Source organism: Hemitrygon akajei, chromosome 9 (assembly GCF_048418815.1).
Source record: "Hemitrygon akajei chromosome 9, sHemAka1.3, whole genome shotgun sequence".
Classification (NCBI taxonomy): domain Eukaryota; kingdom Metazoa; phylum Chordata; class Chondrichthyes; order Myliobatiformes; family Dasyatidae; genus Hemitrygon; species Hemitrygon akajei.
The window spans coordinates 63,870,737-63,893,902 of NC_133132.1; the positions used below are offsets into that span (position 1 = coordinate 63,870,737).

The 23,166-nt window shown below is 48.6% G+C and overlaps 1 protein-coding gene across 17 annotated transcripts in view; it reads right to left on the bottom strand.

Moving 5' to 3' along the window:
* Positions 1-250: 250 nt before the first annotated feature.
* The window catches only part of disp1 (dispatched homolog 1 (Drosophila)), a 513,892-nt gene continuing 490,976 nt past the window's right edge, over positions 251-23,166 (bottom strand). For all 17 annotated transcript variants that reach the window (XM_073056151.1, XM_073056144.1, XM_073056139.1 and 14 more), the window contains 2 exons: positions 6,715-6,812; positions 251-4,944 (listed from right to left, as the gene is read on the bottom strand). In XM_073056151.1, coding sequence (XP_072912252.1) covers positions 2,272-4,944; positions 6,715-6,812 — 2,771 coding nt within the window. In that variant the 3' untranslated portion in view covers positions 251-2,271. The remainder of the gene's footprint in view (positions 4,945-6,714; positions 6,813-23,166) is intronic.

Sequence of the window (23,166 nt, forward strand, 5' to 3'; positions counted from 1 at the left end):
TATGGTGACCTCCAGTATAATTCATCTTTACCTTTCACCTTATTGTCAGCTTGCATTGCGCTTCCTTCTTCTGCTTTCTTTATTGTTTTTGCGTGAACAAGCTCAATGTAAGGAAATGATCTGGACAGGCCAGATCCAAGACAGCTTTGTCACTCTACCACTATACGTGTGACAATAGTAAATCAATTCATCAAGAGTGAAATCCCAGTAGAATGTGTTTGAATAAATTCATTGCACTTTGCACAACGCATACTTGTCAAATAGGAATATTTTGTTTAATAGCTGTCATAATTTTTTTTAAATAGCATAAAGCATACATTAAGAATGCAAGTATTAAATTATTCTCCCAATACTCAACTCAGGTCAAGAAGAATAAAATGAAAAGGGGAACAGGACGGCACACTGGTTCAGAGGTCTGATCATCAGGAGTTGATCCCAGTTTGTGTACAAAAGTCTATGTGTAAAAATGTGACATGGTCACAGTTAAATCTGATGCAACTGGCAAGATGATGGTAGAGAGAGGAGGGGAAGGTAGTGTTGATGCAGTGAAAGGTTTGGTCGACTTGAGCTGTTCTATGGTTGGGAGCTGAGAGAATGGTGCCATGATCAAAGACTTGATGTTAGGTGTTAATAATCAGATGGTCAAATGAATAAATTGGACTGAGTATTGATAAATGAGTGCCCTGATGTTGGACAGGATTGATCGATGCTTGAGGACACAGTCCGCTGCAGAGTTCCTCCACTGTAAGACAGAAGCCACCCAGAGCTCCAGATGACAGGTGCGGAGAGTCACATTGATACCAGCTTTTGCACTGCAAGAAGCTGGAAGAGGTGGAGGGAGGAAAGATGGACAATGAAACCTTCACCTGCTCTATGAATGTCATTCTATAGATGATTCACAAACAAGGTGTGAAACCTTCCTCTTAGCACCAGACTGCACCTGGTCAAGGGAAGACAGTGAGTAGGGACTGATTATCCGATGGGCCATGATGGATTACCTATGGTGCACGGTCTGGTGGTGGAGAAAGGACAGGGAAACTGATGGTGAGAGTTCAGTCCTGTCTCCCACCCAGACTGGGTGGGGTGGGGGGGGGTAGAGATGGGTGCAAAGATTGAACAAATATAATAGATGTGACACTAGGACCATCTCCAAGTGCTGGGGGAAAACCAAGATGAGAAGCTCAGCTGGAATTCCTACTTCCAAGGTCCCCAAGGGGTTGGGAAGAGGTAATCTGCCATTGAGGTGGAGAGCCAGCTGTCGAGTGGTGGAGCAACACCATGGACAACCCTCACTTCTGCCTCTCGGTGTGAGGTAAGTGACATCAGATCCCAGTCTCCTCACTAACAGAGGTAGGGCGAAAACAGCCGGATGCGGAAAAACTGCTGAAGGACACTGAGACTAATGAATGATGATGGTGGGGCTGGTGGTGGGGTTGTTGGTTATAAAGTGGGAGAAAATAAGTTGGGAAAAACACAAAGAGATACCTTTATCGTGGCACCATCTCCGACCCACATGTCCTTTAATAGCTGGATTTTTTTTGCCTTGATACCATCCCACCCCACTCCTTCGATGTGCTTCTGCCTCGAGTTCAAGCTCCCCAGCATTGTTCACGGGGAGCTCGCGGTTTAGATGGGATATGAGAGTGGACATGGGTTCTGTTAGCCTTTGGAAGAGTGATGTGGACACAATTGCACTTTGCTATGGTGACAGAGGGAGATCAGTCACCGGGACACCTCCCCGCATCCTGAGGACTGACTGTGGTCATCCACAGCCTGCTTCAGCTGGGCGAGCAACTGCAAGGGGCAGTCTGTTCACCAGGGCCCTGCCAGTCTCTGCAGGGGGAGATGCCTGGGTTTTGGTTCGTGCTGTCCTGAGGAATTGCCTTCACAAGGGGCTGGAAGTGGAGGCTGGGGCCAATAGGAGGTCCAGGAGGAGCTCTGTCAGTCAGCTTTAACATGCACACTTCTCCACGGCCCTGGGAGGGGCACAGAGGCTCCCAGGAATGGAGACAGTCTGCAGGACTGTCTACACACTTCTCCACTGGCCACTGGGCTTGGAGAGGCTTCACTGGATCCAGTTACCCCCGGGCCAAGGGAAGGTCCACTGGATCCAGTTGTTCCTGAGTTGGGAGGGTCCACTGGCTCCTTAGGTGCCACTGGTTGGAGAGTGTGCACTGGCCCCAGTTGTCCCTGGGTTGGATCACTGGCCCCCAAGATCCCACTGGTTGTGTCCGTAGTTCCCCTGCAGGTCTTTAATGGGGGTTGATGTGGTTATGCTCTCCGCCCTTCTCCCCCGAGTACCCCGGAGGGCTGCTCAGTCCCAGTGGCAGGAGGAGGGGTGGCAGGCTGGTAGGCAGGTGCCCGGCTCCCATTGAAGAGCCAGGGGTCAGACATCCCGACACCCTTGGGTCCCCCAGCCAGCGGCTCCAGCTCAAAGCCCTCGGGCCGGGGCCCCCCACTGGGTGTGGTGTGGTGGGGGGTGGAGGGGGGCAGGCTCCGCCGGCGGGGCAGGGGTATCTGCCCGCAGGAGCCCTGTGGCCCCAGGCAGCGGCACAGGCACTGGAAGAAGAAGGTGGCAAAGCCCCAGCTGACGCACATGATAAGCATCATGAAGGTGCCTAGCTGGGTGTAGGCCAGCACAGTGGAGGGCATCATCATGGCCCCTGCTACAAAGCTGGTCAGCGCAGCCATGGCGATCGCTGAACCCATACGGCTGAGCGAAAAGACCACCTTGCCCTCACGATCGGCTTCAGGGGCCAGCCGGTAGGCCACCCCATAGTGTACGGCAAAGTCGACGGCCAGACCCACAGCAACCGAGATGGTAACTGACTCCAGCACGTTGAGCTCCCATCCCAGCAGCACCAGGGAGCCAACGGTGACGAAGATGGTGCCGGCAATGGAGGCGATGGCGTAGAGGCTGATCACCAGGTTGCGTGTGGTAAGCAGCATGACACCGAAGGCCACGGCCACTGACAGCCCCATGGCTACCAGGGTGCCGTCAGACAGGCTGTCCTGCAGGTCGAAAAACTCCAGGCCGCTGACAAACCAGCCCTGGCTGAGTCCAGCGGGGGCTCCTCTCAGCTCCTCCGACACCCAGGCGTCCACCTCGGCAAAGAAGCGGCTCATCTTCTCGTAGGCCAGGGTGAAGAGGTAGGTGCTCTGGAACTCCAGCACCACAGCCCGGATGGTGTCGTTGATGTCGAAACGGGGGCCGGGGGTCTTGCTGTCCAGGTGGTAGCCTGTGCTGCGCTCGAGCTCCATTATGGCCCGCTTGATGCACAGCTCAAAGACCTCCTGCTTGTAGGGGAAGGTGGACTGGCTGCAGCAGGGGTAGAGGCTGGGCTCCTCACAGTCCTGGTTCTCCATCCACTGCCGGAAGGTCTCCACAAAGCAGCTGGTGAAGTCCTGCTCCTCGCTCTGCCGGTAGAAGGTTTGGTTCCTCAGCTGCTGGCAGAAGTGCAGCAGCCACAGCTGGGAGGCCGGGCTGGCCACATTGAAGGTGGAGTCCAGCACCAGCCGTCCCTTGTTGTGTGGGTTGAGGGGGTCGCCGGTGTCCACTGGCAAGACGCCCCACACCAGGGTGATAGGCATGTGCAGCTCCTCGCCGTGGTGGACCCGCTCGAAGACGAAGAGGCGGCGGAACTCGGCGTCGTAGCGCTCGAAGGGGTGGGATGACCGGAAGACTTGGAACTCGGAGAGCTCCAGCGAGGGCAGCTTCATCTTGGGGTCAACGCAGACGATGTACGCGCCGCCCACTGTGAGCGCCAGGAACCAGCACAGCCAGATGTAGCGGAACTTGATGACGATGCACGGTAGTACCTTCTCAAAGAAGACATGGGAGGTGTGGGAGGCGGCCTGCAGGAGGCGGTGGAGCCGGTGGTGCAGCTGGGCGGGCCAGCCGTGGTACCGCGCCCGCCCGTCCCCACACTGGAACAGGTGCAGCAGGTAGCGCTCATGCAGCACCACCACTGCTGGCAGCCAGGTCACCATCAGCACGTAGTTGACCAGGATGGCAGTGCCAGCGTATACCCCAAAGCACCGGATGGCAGTGATGTTGCTGACGTAGTTGGCGTAGAAGGCAGCGGCGGTGGTAAAGCTGGTGACAAACATGGAGAGGGCAGCGTGGTTGAGGGTGATGCTCATGGTCTCCACCAGCTCCGCCTGGGGCTTGTCGAACTTAGTGTGGTTCCACACATCGCACAGGACAAAGGCATCGTCGGCCCCAATCCCCACTAGGATGATCAGGGCAGTGAGGTTCATGAAGGGGAAGAACTTGAAGCCAAAGACTATCCGGTAGAGGAAGTAGGAAACAATGAGGGAACTGATGATGGCAAACATGGTCATCAGGGTGATGAACATAGACCTGGTGTAGATGCACATGATCAGGAGGACAATCACAATGGCTATGGCAGGATACACTGTATCCATCAGAAGGTAGTCCTGGAACAAGTTGTGCTTGATCCCAAACTCGATGCCCGCAATGGTGGTGATACCATCCGAGCAATTCCAGTTCTCGAAGTTGTCCAAATAAATGTCCATCATGCTCTTCCCCTTCTCGGTGGGGATGAACAGCATGCTGTACTTCAACGCCGGAATCACGTAGTCCAGAGTTTGGGGGCTGAGGAAGTCCTTGTCCACCAGGTAGTGGAGGATCTGGTAGACTGCATTGTACTTGGTGCACTTGCGGGGCACGGATGTGCATTTGAGCTGATCTTTGCGCCGGGTGGTCATGTCCCAGCAGTCGGGCCCCAACGTCCCGTTGTGGTAATACTTGACACAGGAGCGGAGCAGCTTCAGGGTATGGGCCACGTCCCGCTCAGTGATTTTCTGACATGAGGAACGATTGTTGAGGATGGCGATGTAGTTGCCCAGTGTCCAGCTGGGGCAGCAGGAGGCAGCTGACGCTCTCTGGCAGAGGTCCCCAAATTGAAAGTGTGATCGGATCTGCAATGGTATAACACATAGTCAGAGTCAGCTGTATACACTGGTCATAAACTGGGAGATTAACACATCACATTTGTTCATCAATAAATCTCCCAAAGCAGTATTTCTATGAAGGCTAAGGAAATTTGGCACATCTTTGATTATTTATTTTTTTTACAGATCCACCACAGAAAGGATCGTATCTGGATGTATCACAGCTTGGTATGACAACTGCTCAGCCTACAGCCACAAGAAACTGTACAGAGTTGCAGCTTCAAGGAAAACAAACATAGCCTATTCAGTCTCTCCTCACAACAGGCAAACCAGCCTCCCCTCTGCTGACTACTTCCGCTGCCTCAAGAAAGCAGGCAATGTATCAAGGACCCCTCCTCGTCCGATCATCCTCTCTTCTCCCCTCTTCCATCATGCAGGTTCACTGGTAAACTGATAGACCCTCAGGACCACGGTGATGGGGCGGGGGGGGGAGGGGGGGTGTAGTTTGGACTAAATAGAACAACTCTTTCAGATCCTCTGCCAGAGCAGGTGTAATGAAACAGAGGGACCCAGGAGTATGAGCATAGTTTGTTAAAAGAGGAGAAAGTAGTGAAAAAGACATTCAGAATGCTGGCCTTCATCAGTCGCACACTGGTTATTGGGAGATGCTGGGCAGCTAGATCTTTATTTCTTGAAACGTATGAAAATGATTAAAATTATGAGATGCATAGATAAGGTAGATAATAACAGTCTTTTCCCTATGGTGTGGGAGACCAAAGCTAGGGGGCACAGATTTAGTGAGGGGGAAAGATTTAAAAGGGATCTAAGGGACAATTTTATCAATACAAGTGGTAGTGATATATGAAACGAGCTGCCAGAAGTAGTGACTGAGCTGGTACAGTAGCATCATTTAAGAAGAAATACTTATCTTTTTATATAATGTATTGCATTGAACTGCTGCTGCTGAGTTAAAAATTCATGACACATGCCGGTGATAATAAACCTGATTTTGATTCTGATTCTGAAGCACTTTGATAGGTACGTGGAAGGGAGGGTCTTAGAGGGATATGGGCTGAACGCAGTAAATTAGGACTAGCTGGGGTGGGCACTGTGGTCTGCATGGACTTGTTAGGCTGGAGGGTCTGCATCTGTGTATTGATTTACGGCTTCCTAACTCAATAAAATGCAGCACTGTAGTTTATCCAAGAATCTTATGATTCTTCTTACAGCCGGGGTCCTTCATTGCATTTTTGACACAGGGTGACACCTTTGTAAGATCCAAAATCCACAGGCTTTACCACGTCCTTACCTACTCAAAATGCTGCTTTTCACAACTTGTGAACCAAATCCTGCAGCCCTTCCTGTCCACCCCATTACGGGAAGGTATGGAGGCGTTGGAGAGGGCGTAAAAGAGGTTCACCAGGATGATGTCATCAGCTTAATTTGCTCGGTGCAACATTGTGGGCTGAAGGGCCTGTTCTTGTGCTGTATTGCTCTAGGTCCTATGGCTTCAAAGGATCATGATTAGAAAGTGGAACTCCAAGCAGCAGGACTCAAACCACCATTTGATACAAACAATGATGTTTCAAGTGAGGTTAAGTAGTGTTTTTGAAGAACAAGGCGATAAGCCAGGCAACAAAGTTCACATCAGTCAAAACAAGGCAGAAAATCATTAGGCTTACTGCCCTCTCCATTCTCAAAAGTATCTTCCCCTGTACCTTCCTATTCCAGGCAATATGTAAGAAGTTCAAAGGAGGAAAATCTACACTTGTGATAACAAGGGTGGCCTGTCCTTACCTTGGTGTTGTCAAGATTGCACATGGATTTTATTGATTGCATCCGCCACATGTTCTCCCCGTCAGCTGAGGCAAACACCACCCGCGAATACCGGTCACCTAAAGGAGAGAGAAAGACGATAGCAAGTTAATGACTGGCTAGTTAAGGAATGGGTTCATGGATGGAAGTGCACTCATACCTCAGAGTCCTGATTAAAAACCAGAGGCTAACATTGACATTTGATTTTACTTCTTTGAACTTGGCTCCAAACCAGAATGCGGACAGAAATAACCTGTTTTCTATCAATGTGACCAGGGAGTTGCCACATTGCTGTATATTTTTAACAGTGCTTTGGGAAGGAAGATTCCAGCCCAGTCTGACAGGAAAATATATCAGCATTTTCCCATCATCAACAGGTCTGAATCTTGGAACAACTGAACAAAATCACTTAACCCACAGACAGCAGCAATTGAAGCTGGAGTCACAGGCGACCTGGATGGGCAATGAATGCAGCAATTAGCTGAGGCATTCATTCACCATGAGTGAACAAAAGGAATGTCTTTAAACTACTTGAAAAATCCTCTGGTAGTTTTAGGGATGGTTTCACTGACTGTCTGAGCAGACATGCTTCATCTGGAGAATGATTTTTCAACAGTGCAAGTTGCTTAGAAGTGGAACCTTCGAAGTTAATTTATTAGCACAGGCCTGCTTTGAATCAGTGGACTGGATGTATTCAGGGATTCATCTTTGAACCTGGATGAGTATGCTACACTTGTTACCGACTTCATTAAAATCTGTGTGGATGAGTGTGTGCCGACAAAGACTTACTGTACATTCCCAAACCAAAAGCCGTGGATGAACCAGGAGGTACGTCGTCTGCTGAAGGCTAGATCTGTAGCATTCAAGTCTGGCAACCCAGGCCTGTACCAGAAAACCAGGTATGACCAGGTATGTGGAGGGCTATTTCAAGGGTGAGGAGACAATTTCAAACGAGGTTGGAGGCGATATCAGATGCACAGCAACTCTGGCAAGGACTGCAAGACATTACTTCCTACAAAGTGAAACCGAATAGCATGAATGGCAGCAATGCTTCACTACCAGATGAACTCAACGCCTTCTATGCCTGCTTTGAAAGGGAGAACACAACTACAGCTGTGAAGATCCCTGCTGCACCTGATGACCCTGTGATCTCTGTCTCAGAGGCTGATGTTAGGCTGTCTTTAAAGAGTGTGAACCTTCGCAAGGTGGAAGGTCCTGACAGAGTACCTGGTAAGATCTGAAAACCTGTGCCAACCAACTAGTGGGAATATTCAAGGACATTTTCAACCTCTCACTGCTACGGGCAGAAGTTCCCACTTGCTTCAAAAAGGTAACAATTATACCAGTACCTAAGAAGAATAATGTGGGCTGCCTTAATGACTATTACCCAGTAGCACTCACATCGACAGTGATGAAATGCTTTGAGAGGTTGGTCATGACCAGACTGAACTTCTGCCTCAGCAAGGACCAGGACCCATTGCAATTTGCCTATCACCACAATAGGTCAACGGCAGATGCAATCTCAATGGCTCTCCACACGGCTTTAGACCACCTAGACAACACAAACACCTACGTCAGGACGTTGTTCATCGACTATAGCTCAGCATTTAATACCATCCTTCCCACAATACTGATTCAGGAGTTGCAGAACCTGGGCCTCCCTCTGCAATTAGATCCTCGACTTCCTAGCCGGAAGATCACAATCTGTGCGGATCAGTGATAACATCTCCTCCTCGCTGAGATAAACACTGGTACACCTCAGGGGTGTATGCTTAGCCCACTGCTCTACTCTCTGTATACACATGACTGTGTGGCTAGGCATAGCTTAAATACCATCTATAAATTTGCTGACGATACAACCATTGGTGGTAGAATCTCAGGGGGTGATGAGAGGGCGTACAGGAGTGAGATATGCCAACTAGTGGAATGGTGCCGCGCACAACATCAGTAAGATGAATTGTGGACTTCAGGAAGGGTAAGATGAAGGAATACATACCAATCCTCAAAGAGGGATCAGAAGTGGACAGAGTGAGCGGCTTCAAGTTCCTGGGTGTCAAGATCTCTGAGGATCTAACCTGGTCCCAACATATCGATGTAGTCATAAAGAAGGCAAGACAGCAGCCATACTTTATTAGAAGCTTGAAGAGATTTGGCATGTCAACAAATACTCTCAAAAGCTTCTCTAATTGTACCGTGGAGAGCATTCTGACAGGCTACATCACTGTCTGGTATGGAGGAGCTACTGCACAGGACTGAAAGAAGCTGCAGAGGGATGTAAATTTAGTCATCTCCATCTTGGGTACTAGCCTACAAAGAACCCAGGACATCTTCAGGGAGCGGTGTCTCAGAAAGGCAGCGTCCATTATTAAGGACCTCCAGCACCCAGGGCATGCCCTTTTCTCACTGTTACCATTAGGCAGGAGATACAGAAGCCTGAAGGCACACACTCAGCGATTCAGGAACAGTTTCTTCCCCTCTGCCATCCGATTCCTGAATGGACATTGAAGCTTTGGACACTACCTCACTTTTTTAAATATACAGTATTTCTGCTTTTGCACATAAAAAAAAATCTATTCAATATATGTAATTGATTTACTTGTTTAGTATTACATTTTATTTATTATTATTATTATTATTTTTTCTCTCTCTGCTAGATTATGTATTGCATTGAACTGGTGCTGCTCAGTTAACAAATTTCATGTCACATGCTGGTGATAATAAACCTGATTCTGATTCTTATCGAAGTACATACATGTCACCATGTACAACCCTCGGAGATTTATTTTCTCACAGGCATATAGAGTAAATCCATGAAACACAATAGAACCAATGAGAGACTGCACCCAACAGGATGGACAAACAAGCAATGTGCAAAAGACAACAAACTGTGCAAATACAATAGAAAGATAATAAATAAATGAATGAATGAATGAATGAATGAATGAATGAATGAATGAATAAATAAATAAATAAATAAATAAATAAACAAACACTAAGTATTGCAAACGTAAGGTGAAGAGTCCTTGAAAGTGAGTGCATGGATTGTGGAAACAGTTCGGTGATGGGGTGAGAGAAGTTATCCCCAGTGGTCAAGAGCCTGATTGTTGAAAGGTAATAATTGTTCCTGAACCTGGTGGTGTGCGTTGTGAGCTCTTGTACCTTCTTCCTGATGGCAGCAGCGAGAAGACAGTATGGCCTGGCAGGGATCGCTTTCAAGCGAGAGTGCTCCATGTAGATGTGCTCAGTGGTGGGGAGGGCTTTACTCACGATGGACCGGGCTGTATCCACTACTTTTCATGTGCTTTTCCATTCAAACGCATTGGTGATTTCATACCAGGCTATGATGCAACCAGTCAATATACTCTCCAGAACACATATATAGAGGTTTGTCAAGTTTCAGATGTCATGCTGAATCTTTGCAAACCTCTAAAGAAATAGAGGCTTTCTTCATAATGGCAGTTACATGCTGGAGCCAGGACAGATCCTCTGAAATGGAAACACCAAGATGCTGACTCTCTCCACCTCTGATCCCCTGATGAGGACTGGCTCATGGACCTCCAGTTTTCTCCTCCTGAAGTCAATAGTCAGCTCCTTGATCTTGCTGACATTGAGTGAGAGATTGTTGTGGCATCACCCAGCTAGATTTTGAATCACTCTCCTATATGCTAATTCGTCACCACCTATGATCCATCCACAACAGTGGACAAACTTAAACATGGCATTGGTGCCTTATAGTCAGAAGTATAAACCAAGCAGAGTGGGGGGCTAAGCACATATCCTTGTGGTGTACCTGTACTGATACTGATTGCGTAGATGCTTTTGACAAACTGAACTAAATGGGGTCTGCAACTGAGGAAACTGAGAATTCAATTGCACAGGGAGGTATTGAAGCCAAAGTGTTGAAAATTATTGATGAATTTTGACGGGATGGAAGTATTGAATGCCAAGCTGTACTTGATGAAAAACATCCTGATATATGCATGTGGACTGTCTAGATCTTCCAGGTTTGAGTGAAGAGCCAATGAGCCAATGTTGTGCAGCTCTCTTGGTAAGAGATGGAATTACATCTTTGTGGGTGAAGTTAAGAAACGGCAAGGGTAAAAAAAAATTATGGACATCATATATAGGTCTCCAAAGCTGTGGGGTTGAGATTGCAAAGGGAGCTGGAAAGACCATTTAATAAGGGTAGTATCACAATTGTAATGGGGGACTTTGATATGCATGGGGAATGGGAAAATCGGGTTGGTATCAGATTGTGAGAGAGGTAATTTGTTGAATGCCTATGAGATGGCATTTTAGAGCAGCTTGTGCTTGAGCCTACTCAGGAAAAGACCATCTATGATTGAGGGTTGTGTAATAATCCGAATTTTATTAAGGAGTTAAGGTAAAGGAACCCTTAGGAGGCAGTGATCCTAATATGACTGAAATCATACTGCAATTTGAGAGGCAGAAGCACAAGTCAGATGTATCAGTATCGCAATGGAATAAAGGGAATTACAGATTTATGAGCGAGGAGCTTGTCTAGGTGAATTGGAGGGGGATACTGGCGGAGGTGGCTGAAGTTTCTGGGATAATTCTCAAGGTGCAGGATGGATATGTTGCACAGAAGTAGTACTCAAATGGCAGGGCTGACAAGGGAAGTTAAGGATTGTATAAAAGCTATAGTGTAGTAAAAGTTAGTGGGAAGTTGGATAATTGGAAGGTTTTTAAAATGCAACAAAAGGCAACTTTTGCAGTTATATAAAGAGTATAAAGAAGGTGAGAGTTGATATTGGACCACTGAAAAATGATGTTGGTGAGGTAGTAATGGGGGACAAAGAAATGACGGATGAACTTAACAAGTACTTTGCATCAATCGTCACTGTGGAAGACACTAGCAGTGTGCCAGAGGCCCGTGAGTGTCAGGGAGCAGCAGTGAGTGCCATTGCTATTACAAAGGAAAAAAATTGTTAGGCAAACTCAAAAGTCTTAAGGTGGAAAAATCACATGGACCAGATGGACCACATCTCAGAGTTCTGAAAGAGGTTGCTAAAAAGATAGCAGCTGCATTGGTTATGATTTGGCAGGTCTATGGGGTTGAGTGGGATCCTTGATCAGCCATGATTGAATGGTGGAGTAGAATCAATGGACTAAATGGCCTAATTCTGCTCCTATGTCTTATGGTCTTATGGAAATAGCATCTGCTGTGAACCTGTTGTAACAGTGGGCAAACTGGAGTGGATCTAAGTTGCTTCTCAGGAAGAAAGAAATGATATGTTTCATCACCCATCTCTCAAAACACTTCATCACTGTGGATGTAATTGCTTCTTGATGATCATCATTGAGTCAGGCTACTATCTTCTCCTTAGGCACCGGTATAATTGAAGCTGATTGAAGCAAATGGGTACCTCAGACTGCCGAAGCGAGAGGTTAAAGTTATCAGCGAACACTCCACTTATTTGATCAGTACTTGGCCAGGTACGCCATCTGGGCTGGATGCTTTCCATGGGTTCACACTCCCGAAGGATGGTCTCATGTCAGCATTAGAGACTGAAATCACAGGGTTATCAGGGGCTGTGGGAGTTTGTGAAGATTCCTTCATGTTTTGATAGTCAAAGTGAGCACAGAAGGCATTGGCCTCATCTGGGAGTGAAGCCCTGTTGTCACCTCTGTCGTTTGGTTTCACTTTGTAAGAGGAACTAGCCTTCGAGCCCTGGCACAATGGTCAAGCATCCTTCAGTGACTCAAATTTGGTCTAGAATTGGAGTAAGAGTTACCTTGGAGAAAGGTGAGGGGGTAAGAGAATCTGAGAGGAATTAAGTACCTGGAGAGAGTGATGGAAGCAGATTCACAGGCAGCATTTAAGAAATGTTAAACATGAGCAACTGAATCAGCTAGGTATAGGAGGTCACGGGCCCGAGCTGAACAATACGATGGGCATGGGTATAGTGGGTCCGAGCTGAACAATACGATGGGCATGGATATAGTGGGTCCATCAGCTGAACAATACGATGGGCATGGATATAGTGAGTCCGAGCTGAACAATACGATGGGCATGGATATAGTGGGTCCATCAGCTGAACAATACGATGGGCATGGATATAGTGGGTCCGAGCTGAACAATACGATGGGCATGGATATAGTGGGTCCGAGCTGAACAATACGATGGGCATGGGTATAGTGGGTCCATCAGCTGAACAATACGATGGGCATGGATATAGTGGGTCCGAGCTGAACAATACGATGGGCATGGATATAGTGGGTCCGAGCTGAACAATACGATGGGCATGGGTATAGTGGGTCCATCAGCTGAACAATACGATGGGCATGGATATAGTGGGTCCGAGCTGAACAATACGATGGGCATGGATATAGTGGGTCCGAGCTGAACAATACGATGGGCATGGGTATAGTGGGTCCATCAGCTGAACAATACGATGGGCATGGATATAGTGGGTCCGAGCTGAACAATACGATGGGCATGGATATAGTGGGTCCGAGCTGAACAATACGATGGGCATGGATATAGTGGGTCCATCAGCTGAACAATATGATGGGCATGGATATAGTGGGTCAGAGCTGAACAATACGATGGGCATGGATATAGTGGGTCCATCAGCTGAACAATATGATGGGCATGGATATAGTGGGTCAGAGCTGAACAATACGATGGGCATGGATATAGTGGGTCCATCAGCTGAACAATACGATGGGCATGGATATAGTGGGTCCGAGCTGAACAATACGATGGGCATGGATATAGTGGGTCCGAGCTGAACAATACGATGGGCATGGGTATAGTGGGTCCGAGCTGAACAATACGATGGGCATGGATATAGTGGGTCCGAGCTGAACAATACGATGGGCATGGATATAGTGGGTCCGAGCTGAACAATACGATGGGCATGGGTATAGTGGGTCCGAGCTGAACAATACGATGGGCATGGGTATAGTGGGTCCGAGCTGAACAATACGATGGGCATGGATATAGTGGGTCCGAGCTGAACAATACGATGGGCATGGATATAGTGGGTCCATCAGCTGAACAATACGATGGGCATGGGTATAGTGGGTCCGAGCTGAACAATACGATGGGCATGGATATAGTGGGTCCGAGCTGAACAATACGATGGGCATGGATATAGTGGGTCCGAGCTGAACAATACGATGGGCATGGATATAGTGGGTCCATCAGCTGAACAATACGATGGGCATGGATATAGTGGGTCCGAGCTGAACAATACGATGGGCATGGATATAGTGGGTCCGAGCTGAACAATACGATGGGCATGGATATAGTGGGTCCGAGCTGAACAATACGATGGGCATGGATATAGTGGGTCCATCAGCTGAACAATACGATGGGCATGGATATAGTGGGTACGAGCTGAACAATACGATGGGCATAGATATAGTGGGTCCATCAGCTGAACAATACGATGGGCATGGATATAGTGGGTCCATCAGCTGAACAATACGATGGGCATGGATATAGTGGGTCCGAGCTGAACAATACGATGGGCATGGATATAGTGGGTCCGAGCTGAACAATACGATGGGCATGGATATAGTGGGTCCGAGCTGAACAATACGATGGGCATGGATATAGTGGGTCCGAGCTGAACAATACGATGGGCACGGATATAGTGGGTCCGAGCTGAACAATATGATGGGCATGGATATAGTGGGTCCATCAGCTGAACAATACGATGGGCATGGATATAGTGGGTCCATCAGCTGAACAATACGATGGGCATGGGTATAGTGGGTCCATCAGCTGAACAATACGATGGGCATGGATATAGTGGGTCCATCAGCTGAACAATACGATGGGCATGGGTATAGTGGGTCCGAGCTGAACAATACGATGGGCATGGGTATAGTGGGTCCGAGCTGAACAATACGATGGGCATGGATATAGTGGGCCCGAGCTGAACAATACGATGGGCATGGGTATAGTGGGTCCGAGCTGAACAATACGATGGGCATGGGTATAGTGGGTCCATCAGCTGAACAATACGATGGGCATGGATATAGTGGGTCCATCAGCTGAACAATACGATGGGCGTGGATATAGTGGGTCCATCAGCTGAACAATACGATGGGCATGGGTATAGTGGGTCCGAGCTGAACAATACGATGGGCATGGGTATAGTGGGTCCGAGCTGAACAATACGATGGGCATGGATATAGTGGGTCCGAGCTGAACAATACGATGGGCATGGATATAGAGGGCCCGAGCTGAACAATACGATGGGCATGGGTATAGTGGGTCCGAGCTGAACAATACGATGGGCATGGGTATAGTGGGTCCGAGCTGAACAATACGATGGGCATGGATATAGTGGGCCCGAGCTGAACAATACGATGGGCATGGATATAGTGGGTCCATCAGCTGAACAATACGATGGGCATGGGTATAGTGGGTCCGAGCTGAACAATACGATGGGCATGGGTATAGTGGGTCCATCAGCTGAACAATACGATGGGCATGGGTATAGTGGGTCCGAGCTGAACAATACGATGGGCATGGATATAGTGGGTCCATCAGCTGAACAATACGATGGGCATGGGTATAGTGGGTCCGAGCTGAACAATACGATGGGCATGGGTATAGTGGGTCCGAGCTGAACAATACGATGGGCATGGATATAGTGGGTCCATCAGCTGAACAATACGATGGGCATGGGTATAGTGGGTCCGAGCTGAACAATACGATGGGCATGGGTATAGTGGGTCCATCAGCTGAACAATACGATGGGCATGGGTATAGTGGGTCCGAGCTGAACAATACGATGGGCATGGGTATAGTGGGTCCGAGCTGAACAATACGATGGGCATGGGTATAGTGGGTCCATCAGCTGAACAATACGATGGGCATGGATAAAGTGGGTCCATCAGCTGAACAATAGGATGGGCATGGATATAGTGGGCCAGAGCTGAACAATACGATGGGCATGGATATAGTGGGTCCATCAGCTGAACAATACGATGGGCATGGATATAGTGGGTCCGAGCTGAACAATACGATGGGCATGGATATAGTGGGTCCGAGCTGAACAATACGATGGGCATGGATATAGTGGGTCCGAGCTGAACAATACGATGGGCATGGATATAGTGGGTCCATCAGCTGAACAATACGATGGGCATGGGTATAGTGGGTCCGAGCTGAACAATACGATGGGCATGGATATAGTGGGTCCATCAGCTGAACAATACGATGGGCATGGGTATAGTGGGTCCATCAGCTGAACAATATGATGGGCATGGATATAGTGGGTCAGAGCTGAACAATACGATGGGCATGGATATAGTGGGTCCATCAGCTGAACAATACGATGGGCATGGATATAGTGGGTCCATCAGCTGAACAATATGATGGGCATGGATATAGTGGGTCAGAGCTGAACAATACGATGGGCATGGATATAGTGGGTCCATCAGCTGAACAATATGATGGGCATGGATATAGTGGGTCAGAGCTGAACAATACGATGGGCATGGATATAGTGGGTCCATCAGCTGAACAATATGATGGGCATGGATATAGTGGGTCCGAGCTGAACAATACGATGGGCATGGATATAGTGGGTCCATCAGCTGAACAATACGATGGGCATGGATATAGTGGGTCCGAGCTGAACAATACGATGGGCATGGGTATAGTGGGTCCGAGCTGAACAATACGATGGGCATGGATATAGTGGGTCCAAGCTGAACAATACGATGGGCATGGATATAGTGGGTCCGAGCTGAACAATACAATGGGCATGGGTATAGTGGGTCCGAGCTGAACAATACGATGGGCATGGATATAGTGGGTCCAAGCTGAACAATACGATGGGCATGGATATAGTGGGTCCGAGCTGAACAATACGATGGGCATGGATATAGTGGGTCCAAGCTGAACAATACGATGGGCATGGATACAGTGGGTCCGAGCTGAACAATACGATGGGCATGGATATAGTGGGTCCAAGCTGAACAATACGATGGGCATGGATATAGTGGGTCCGAGCTGAACAATACAATGGGCATGGATATAGTGGGTCCGAGCTGAACAATACGATGGGCATGGATATAGTGGGTCCAAGCTGAACAATACGATGGGCATGGATATAGTGGGTCCGAGCTGAACAATACGATGGGCATGGATATAGTGGGTCCGAGCTGAACAATACGATGGGCATGGATATAGTAGGTCCATCAGCTGAACAATACGATGGGCATGGATATAGTGGGCCCGAGCTGAACAATACGATGGGCATGGGTATACTGGGTCCATCAGCTGAACAATACGATGGGCATGGATATAGTGGGTCCGAGCTGAACAATATGATGGGCATGGATATAGTGGGTCCGAGCTGAACAATACGATGGGCATGGATATAGTGGGTCCGAGCTGAACAATATGATGGGCATGGATATAGTGGGTCCGAGCTGAACAATATGATGGGCATGGATATAGTGGGTCCGAGCTGAACAATATGATGGGCATGGATATAGTGGGTCCATCAGCTGAACAATATGATGGGCATGGATATAGTGGGTCCGAGCTGAACAATACGATGGGCATGGATATAGTGGGTCCGAGCTGAACAATACGATGGGCATGGATATAGTGGGTCCATCAGCTGAACAATACGATGGGCATGGATATAGTGGGTCCATCAGCTGAACAATATGATGGGCATGGGTATAGTGGGTCTATCAGCTGAACAATATGATGGGCATGGGTATAGTGGGTCCATCAGCTGAACAATACGATGGGCATGGGTATAGTGGGTCCGAGCTGAACAATACGATGGGCATGGATATAGTGGGTCCGAGCTGAACAATACGATGGGCATGGATATAGTGGGTCCATCAGCTGAACAATACGATGGGCATGGGTATAGTGGGTCCGAGCTGAACAATACGATGGGCATGGATATAGTGGGTCCGAGCTGAACAATACGATGGGCATGGATATAGTGGGTCCGAGCTGAACAATACGATGGGCATGGGTATAGTGGGTCCATCAGCTGAACAATACGATGGGCATGGATATAGTGGGTCCGAGCTGAACAATACGATGGGCATGGATATAGTGGGTCCGAGCTGAACAATACGATGGGCATGGGTATAGTGGGTCCGAGCTGAACAATACGATGGGCATGGATATAGTGGGTCCATTAGCTGAACAATACGATGGGCATGGATATAGTGGGTCCGAGCTGAACAATACGATGGGCATGGATATAGTGGGTCCGAGCTGAACAATACGATGGGCATGGATATAGTGGGTCCATCAGCTGAACAATACGATGGGCATGGATATAGTGGGTCCATCAGCTGAACAATACGATGGGCATGGGTATAGTGGGTCCATCAGCTGAACAATACGATGGGCATGGATATAGTGGGTCCGAGCTGAACAATACGATGGGCATGGATATAGTGGGTCCGAGCTGAACAATACGATGGGCATGGATATAGTGGGTCCATCAGCTGAACAATACGATGGGCATGGATATAGTGGGTCCGAGCTGAACAATACGATGGGCATGGATATAGTGGGTCCGAGCTGAACAATACGATGGGCATGGGTATAGTGGGTCCGAGCTGAACAATACGATGGGCATGGATATAGTGGGTCCATCAGCTGAACAATACGATGGGCATGGATATAGTGGGTCCGAGCTGAACAATACGATGGGCATGGGTATAGTGGGTCCGAGCTGAACAATACGATGGGCATGGGTATAGTGGGTCCATCAGCTGAACAATACGATGGGCATGGATATAGTGGGTCCATCAGCTGAACAATACGATGGGCATGGATATAGTGGGTCCATCAGCTGAACAATACGATGGGCATGGATATAGTGGGTCCATCAGCTGAACAATACAATGGGCATGGATATAGTGGGTCCGAGCTGAACAATACGATGGGCATGGGTATAGTGGGTCCGAGCTGAACAATACGATGGGCATGGATATAGTGGGTCCATCAGCTGAACAATACGATGGGCATGGGTATAGTGGGTCCGAGCTGAACAATACGATGGGCATGGATATAGTGGGCCCGAGCTGAACAATACGATGGGCATGGATATAGTGGGTCCATCAGCTGAACAATATGATGGGCATGGATATAGTGGGTCCGAGCTGAACAATATGATGGGCATGGATATAGTGGGTCCATCAGCTGAACAATACGATGGGCATGGATATAGTGGGTCCATCAGCTGAACAATACGATGGGCATGGGTATAGTGGGTCCATCAGCTGAACAATACGATGGGCATGGATATAGTGGGTCCATCAGCTGAACAATACAATGGGCATGGATATAGTGGGTCCGAGCTGAACAATACGATGGGCATGGATATAGTGGGTCCGAGCCGAACAATACGATGGGCATGGATATAGTGGGTCCGAGCTGAACAATACGATGGGCATGGGTATAGTGGGTCCATCAGCTGAACAATACGATGGGCATGGATATAGTGGGTCCGAGCTGAACAATACGATGGGCATGGGTATAGTGGGTCCATCAGCTGAACAATACGATGGGCATGGATATAGTGGGTCCATCAGCTGAACAATACGATGGGCATGGATATAGTGGGTCCATCAGCTGAACAATACGATGGGCATGGATATAGTGGGTCCATCAGCTGAACAATACGATGGGCATGGATATAGTGGGTCCGAGCTGAACAATACGATGGGCATGGATATAGTGGGTCCATCAGCTGAACAATACGATGGGCATGGATATAGTGGGTCCGAGCTGAACAATACGATGGGCATGGATATAGTGGGTCCGAGCTGAACAATACGATGAGCATGGATATAGTGGGTCCGAGCCGAACAATACGATGGGCATGGATATAGTGGGTCCGAGCTGAACAATACGATGGGCATGGATACAGTGGGCCAGAGCTGAACAATACGATGGGCATGGATATAGTGGGTCCGAGCTGAACAATACGATGGGCATGGATATAGTGGGTCCGAGCTGAACAATACGATGGGCATGGATACAGTGGGCCAGAGCTGAACAATACGATGGGCATGGATATAGTGGGTCCGAGCTGAACAATACGATGGGCATGGGTATAGTGGGTCCGAGCTGAACAATATGATGGGCATGGATATAGTGGGTCCGAGCTGAACAATACGATGGGCATGGATATAGTGGGTCCATCAGCTGAACAATACGATGGGCATGGGTATAGTGGGTCCATCAGCTGAACAATACGATGGGCATGGATATAGTGGGTCCGAGCTGAACAATACGATGGGCATGGATACAGTGGGCCAGAGCTGAACAATACGATGGGCATGGATATAGTGGGTCCGAGCTGAACAATACGATGGGCATGGGTATAGTGGGTCCGAGCTGAACAATATGATGGGCATGGATATAGTGGGTCCGAGCTGAACAATACAATGGGCATGGATATAGTGGGTCCGAGCTGAACAATACGATGGGCATGGATATAGTGGGTCCATCAGCTGAACAATACGATGGGCATGGATATAGTGGGTCCATCAGCTGAACAATACGATGGGCATGGATATAGTGGGTCCATCAGCTGAACAATACGATGGGCATGGGTATAGTGGGTCCGAGCTGAACAATACGATGGGCATGGATATAGTGGGTCCGAGCTGAACAATATGATGGGCATGGATATAGAGGGTCCGAGCTGAACAATATGATGGGCATGGATATAGTGGGTCCGAGCTGAACAATATGATGGGCATGGATATAGAGGGTCCGAGCTGAACAATACGATGGGCATGGATATAGTGGGTCCGAGCTGAACAATACGATGGGCATGGATATAGTGGGTCCGAGCTGAACAATACGATGGGCATGGATATAGTGGGTCCGAGCTGAACAATACGATGGGCATGGATATAGTGGGTCCGAGCTGAACAATACGATGGGCATGGGTATAGTGGGTCCATCAGCTGAACAATACGATGGGCATGGATATAGTGGGTCCGAGCTGAACAATACGATGGGCATGGATATAGTGGGTCCGAGCTGAACAATACGATGGGCATGGATATAGTGGGTCCGAGCTGAACAATACGATGGGCATGGATATAGTGGGTCCGAGCTGAACAATACGATGGGCATGGGTATAGTGGGTCCGAGCTGAACAATACGATGGGCATGGATATAGTGGGTCCGAGCTGAACAATACGATGGGCATGGATATAGTGGGTCCGAGCTGAACAATACGATGGGCATGGGTATAGTGGGTCCGAGCTGAACAATACGATGGGCATGGATATAGAGGGTCCGAGCTGAACAATACGATGGGCATGGATATAGTGGGTCCGAGCTGAACAATACGATGGGCATGGATATAGTGGGTCCATCAGCTGAACAATACGATGGGCATGGGTATAGTGGGTCCGAGCTGAACAATACGATGGGCATGGATATAGAGGGTCCGAGCTGAACAATACGATGGGCATGGATATAGTGGGTCCGAGCTGAACAATACGATGGGCATGGATATAGTGGGTCCGAGCTGAACAATACGATGGGCATGGATATAGTGGGTCCGAGCTGAACAATACGATGGGCATGGATATAGTGGGTCCGAGCTGAACAATACGATGGGCATGGGTATAGTGGGTCCGAGCTGAACAATACGATGGGCATGGGTATAGTGGGTCCGAGCTGAACAATACGATGGGCATGGATATAGTGGGTCCGAGCTGAACAATACGATGGGCATGGATATAGTGGGTCCGAGCTGAACAATACAATGGGCATGGGTATAGTGGGTCCGAGCTGAACAATACGATGGGCATGGATATAGTGGGTCCGAGCTGAACAATACGATGGGCATGGATATAGTGGGTCCATCAACTGAACAATACGATGGGCATGGGTATAGTGGGTCCGAGCTGAACAATACGATGGGCATGGATATAGTGGGTCCGAGCTGAACAATACGATGGGCATGGATATAGTGGGCCCGAGCTGAACAATACTATGGGCATGGATATAGTGGGTCCATCAACTGAACAATACGATGGGCATGGGTATAGTGGGTCCGAGCTGAACAATACGATGGGCATGGATACAGTGGGCCAGAGCTGAACAATACGATGGGCATGGGTATAGTGGGTCCGAGCTGAACAATACGATGGGCATGGGTATAGTGGGTCCGAGCTGAACAATACGATGGGCATGGATACAGTGGGCCAGAGCTGAACAATACGATGGGCATGGATATAGTGGGTCCATCAGCTGAACAATACGATGGGCATGGGTATAGTGGGTCCGAGCTGAACAATACGATGGGCATGGATATAGTGGGCCCGAGCTGAACAATACGATGGGCATGGATATAGTGGGTCAGAGCTGAACAATACGATGGGCATGGATATAGTGGGTCCATCAGCTGAACAATACGATGGGCATGGATATAGTGGGTCCGAGCTGAACAATACGATGGGCATGGATATAGTGGGTCCGAGCTGAACAATACGATGGGCATGGGTATAGTGGGTCCGAGCTGAACAATACGATGGGCATGGATATAGTGGGTCCGAGCTGAACAATACGATGGGCATGGGTATAGTGGGTCCGAGCTGAACAATATGATGGGCATGGATATAGTGGGTCCATCAGCTGAACAATACGATGGGCATGGATATAGTGGGTCCGAGCTGAACAATATGATGGGCATGGATATAGTGGGTCCGAGCTGAACAATACGATGGGCATGGGTATAGTGGGTCCGAGCTGAACAATATGATGGGCATGGATATAGTGGGTCCATCAGCTGAACAATACGATGGGCATGGATATAGTGGGTCCGAGCTGAACAATACGATGGGCATGGATATAGTGGGCCCGAGCTGAACAATACGATGGGCATGGATATAGTGGGTCCGAGCTGAACAATACTATGGGCATGGATATAGTGGGTCCGAGCTGAACAATACTATGGGCATGGATATAGTGGGTCCGAGCTGAACAATACGATGGGCATGGATATAGTGGGTCCAAGCTGAACAATACGATGGGCATGGATATAGTGGGTCCATCAGCTGAACAATACGATGGGCATGGGTATAGTGGGTCCGAGCCGAACAATACGATGGGCATGGATATAGTGGGCCCGAGCTGAACAATACGATGGGCATGGATATAGTGGGTCCGAGCTGAACAATACGATGGGCATGGATATAGTGGGTCCGAGCTGAACAATACGATGGGCATGGATATAGTGGGTCCGAGCTGAACAATACGATGGGCATGGATATAGTGGGTCCGAGCTGAACAATACGATGGGCATGGATATAGTGGGTCCATCAGCTGAACAATACGATGGGCATGGATATAGTGGGTCCGAGCTGAACAATACGATGGGCATGGATATAGTGGGTCCATCAGCTGAACAATACGATGGGCATGGATATAGTGGG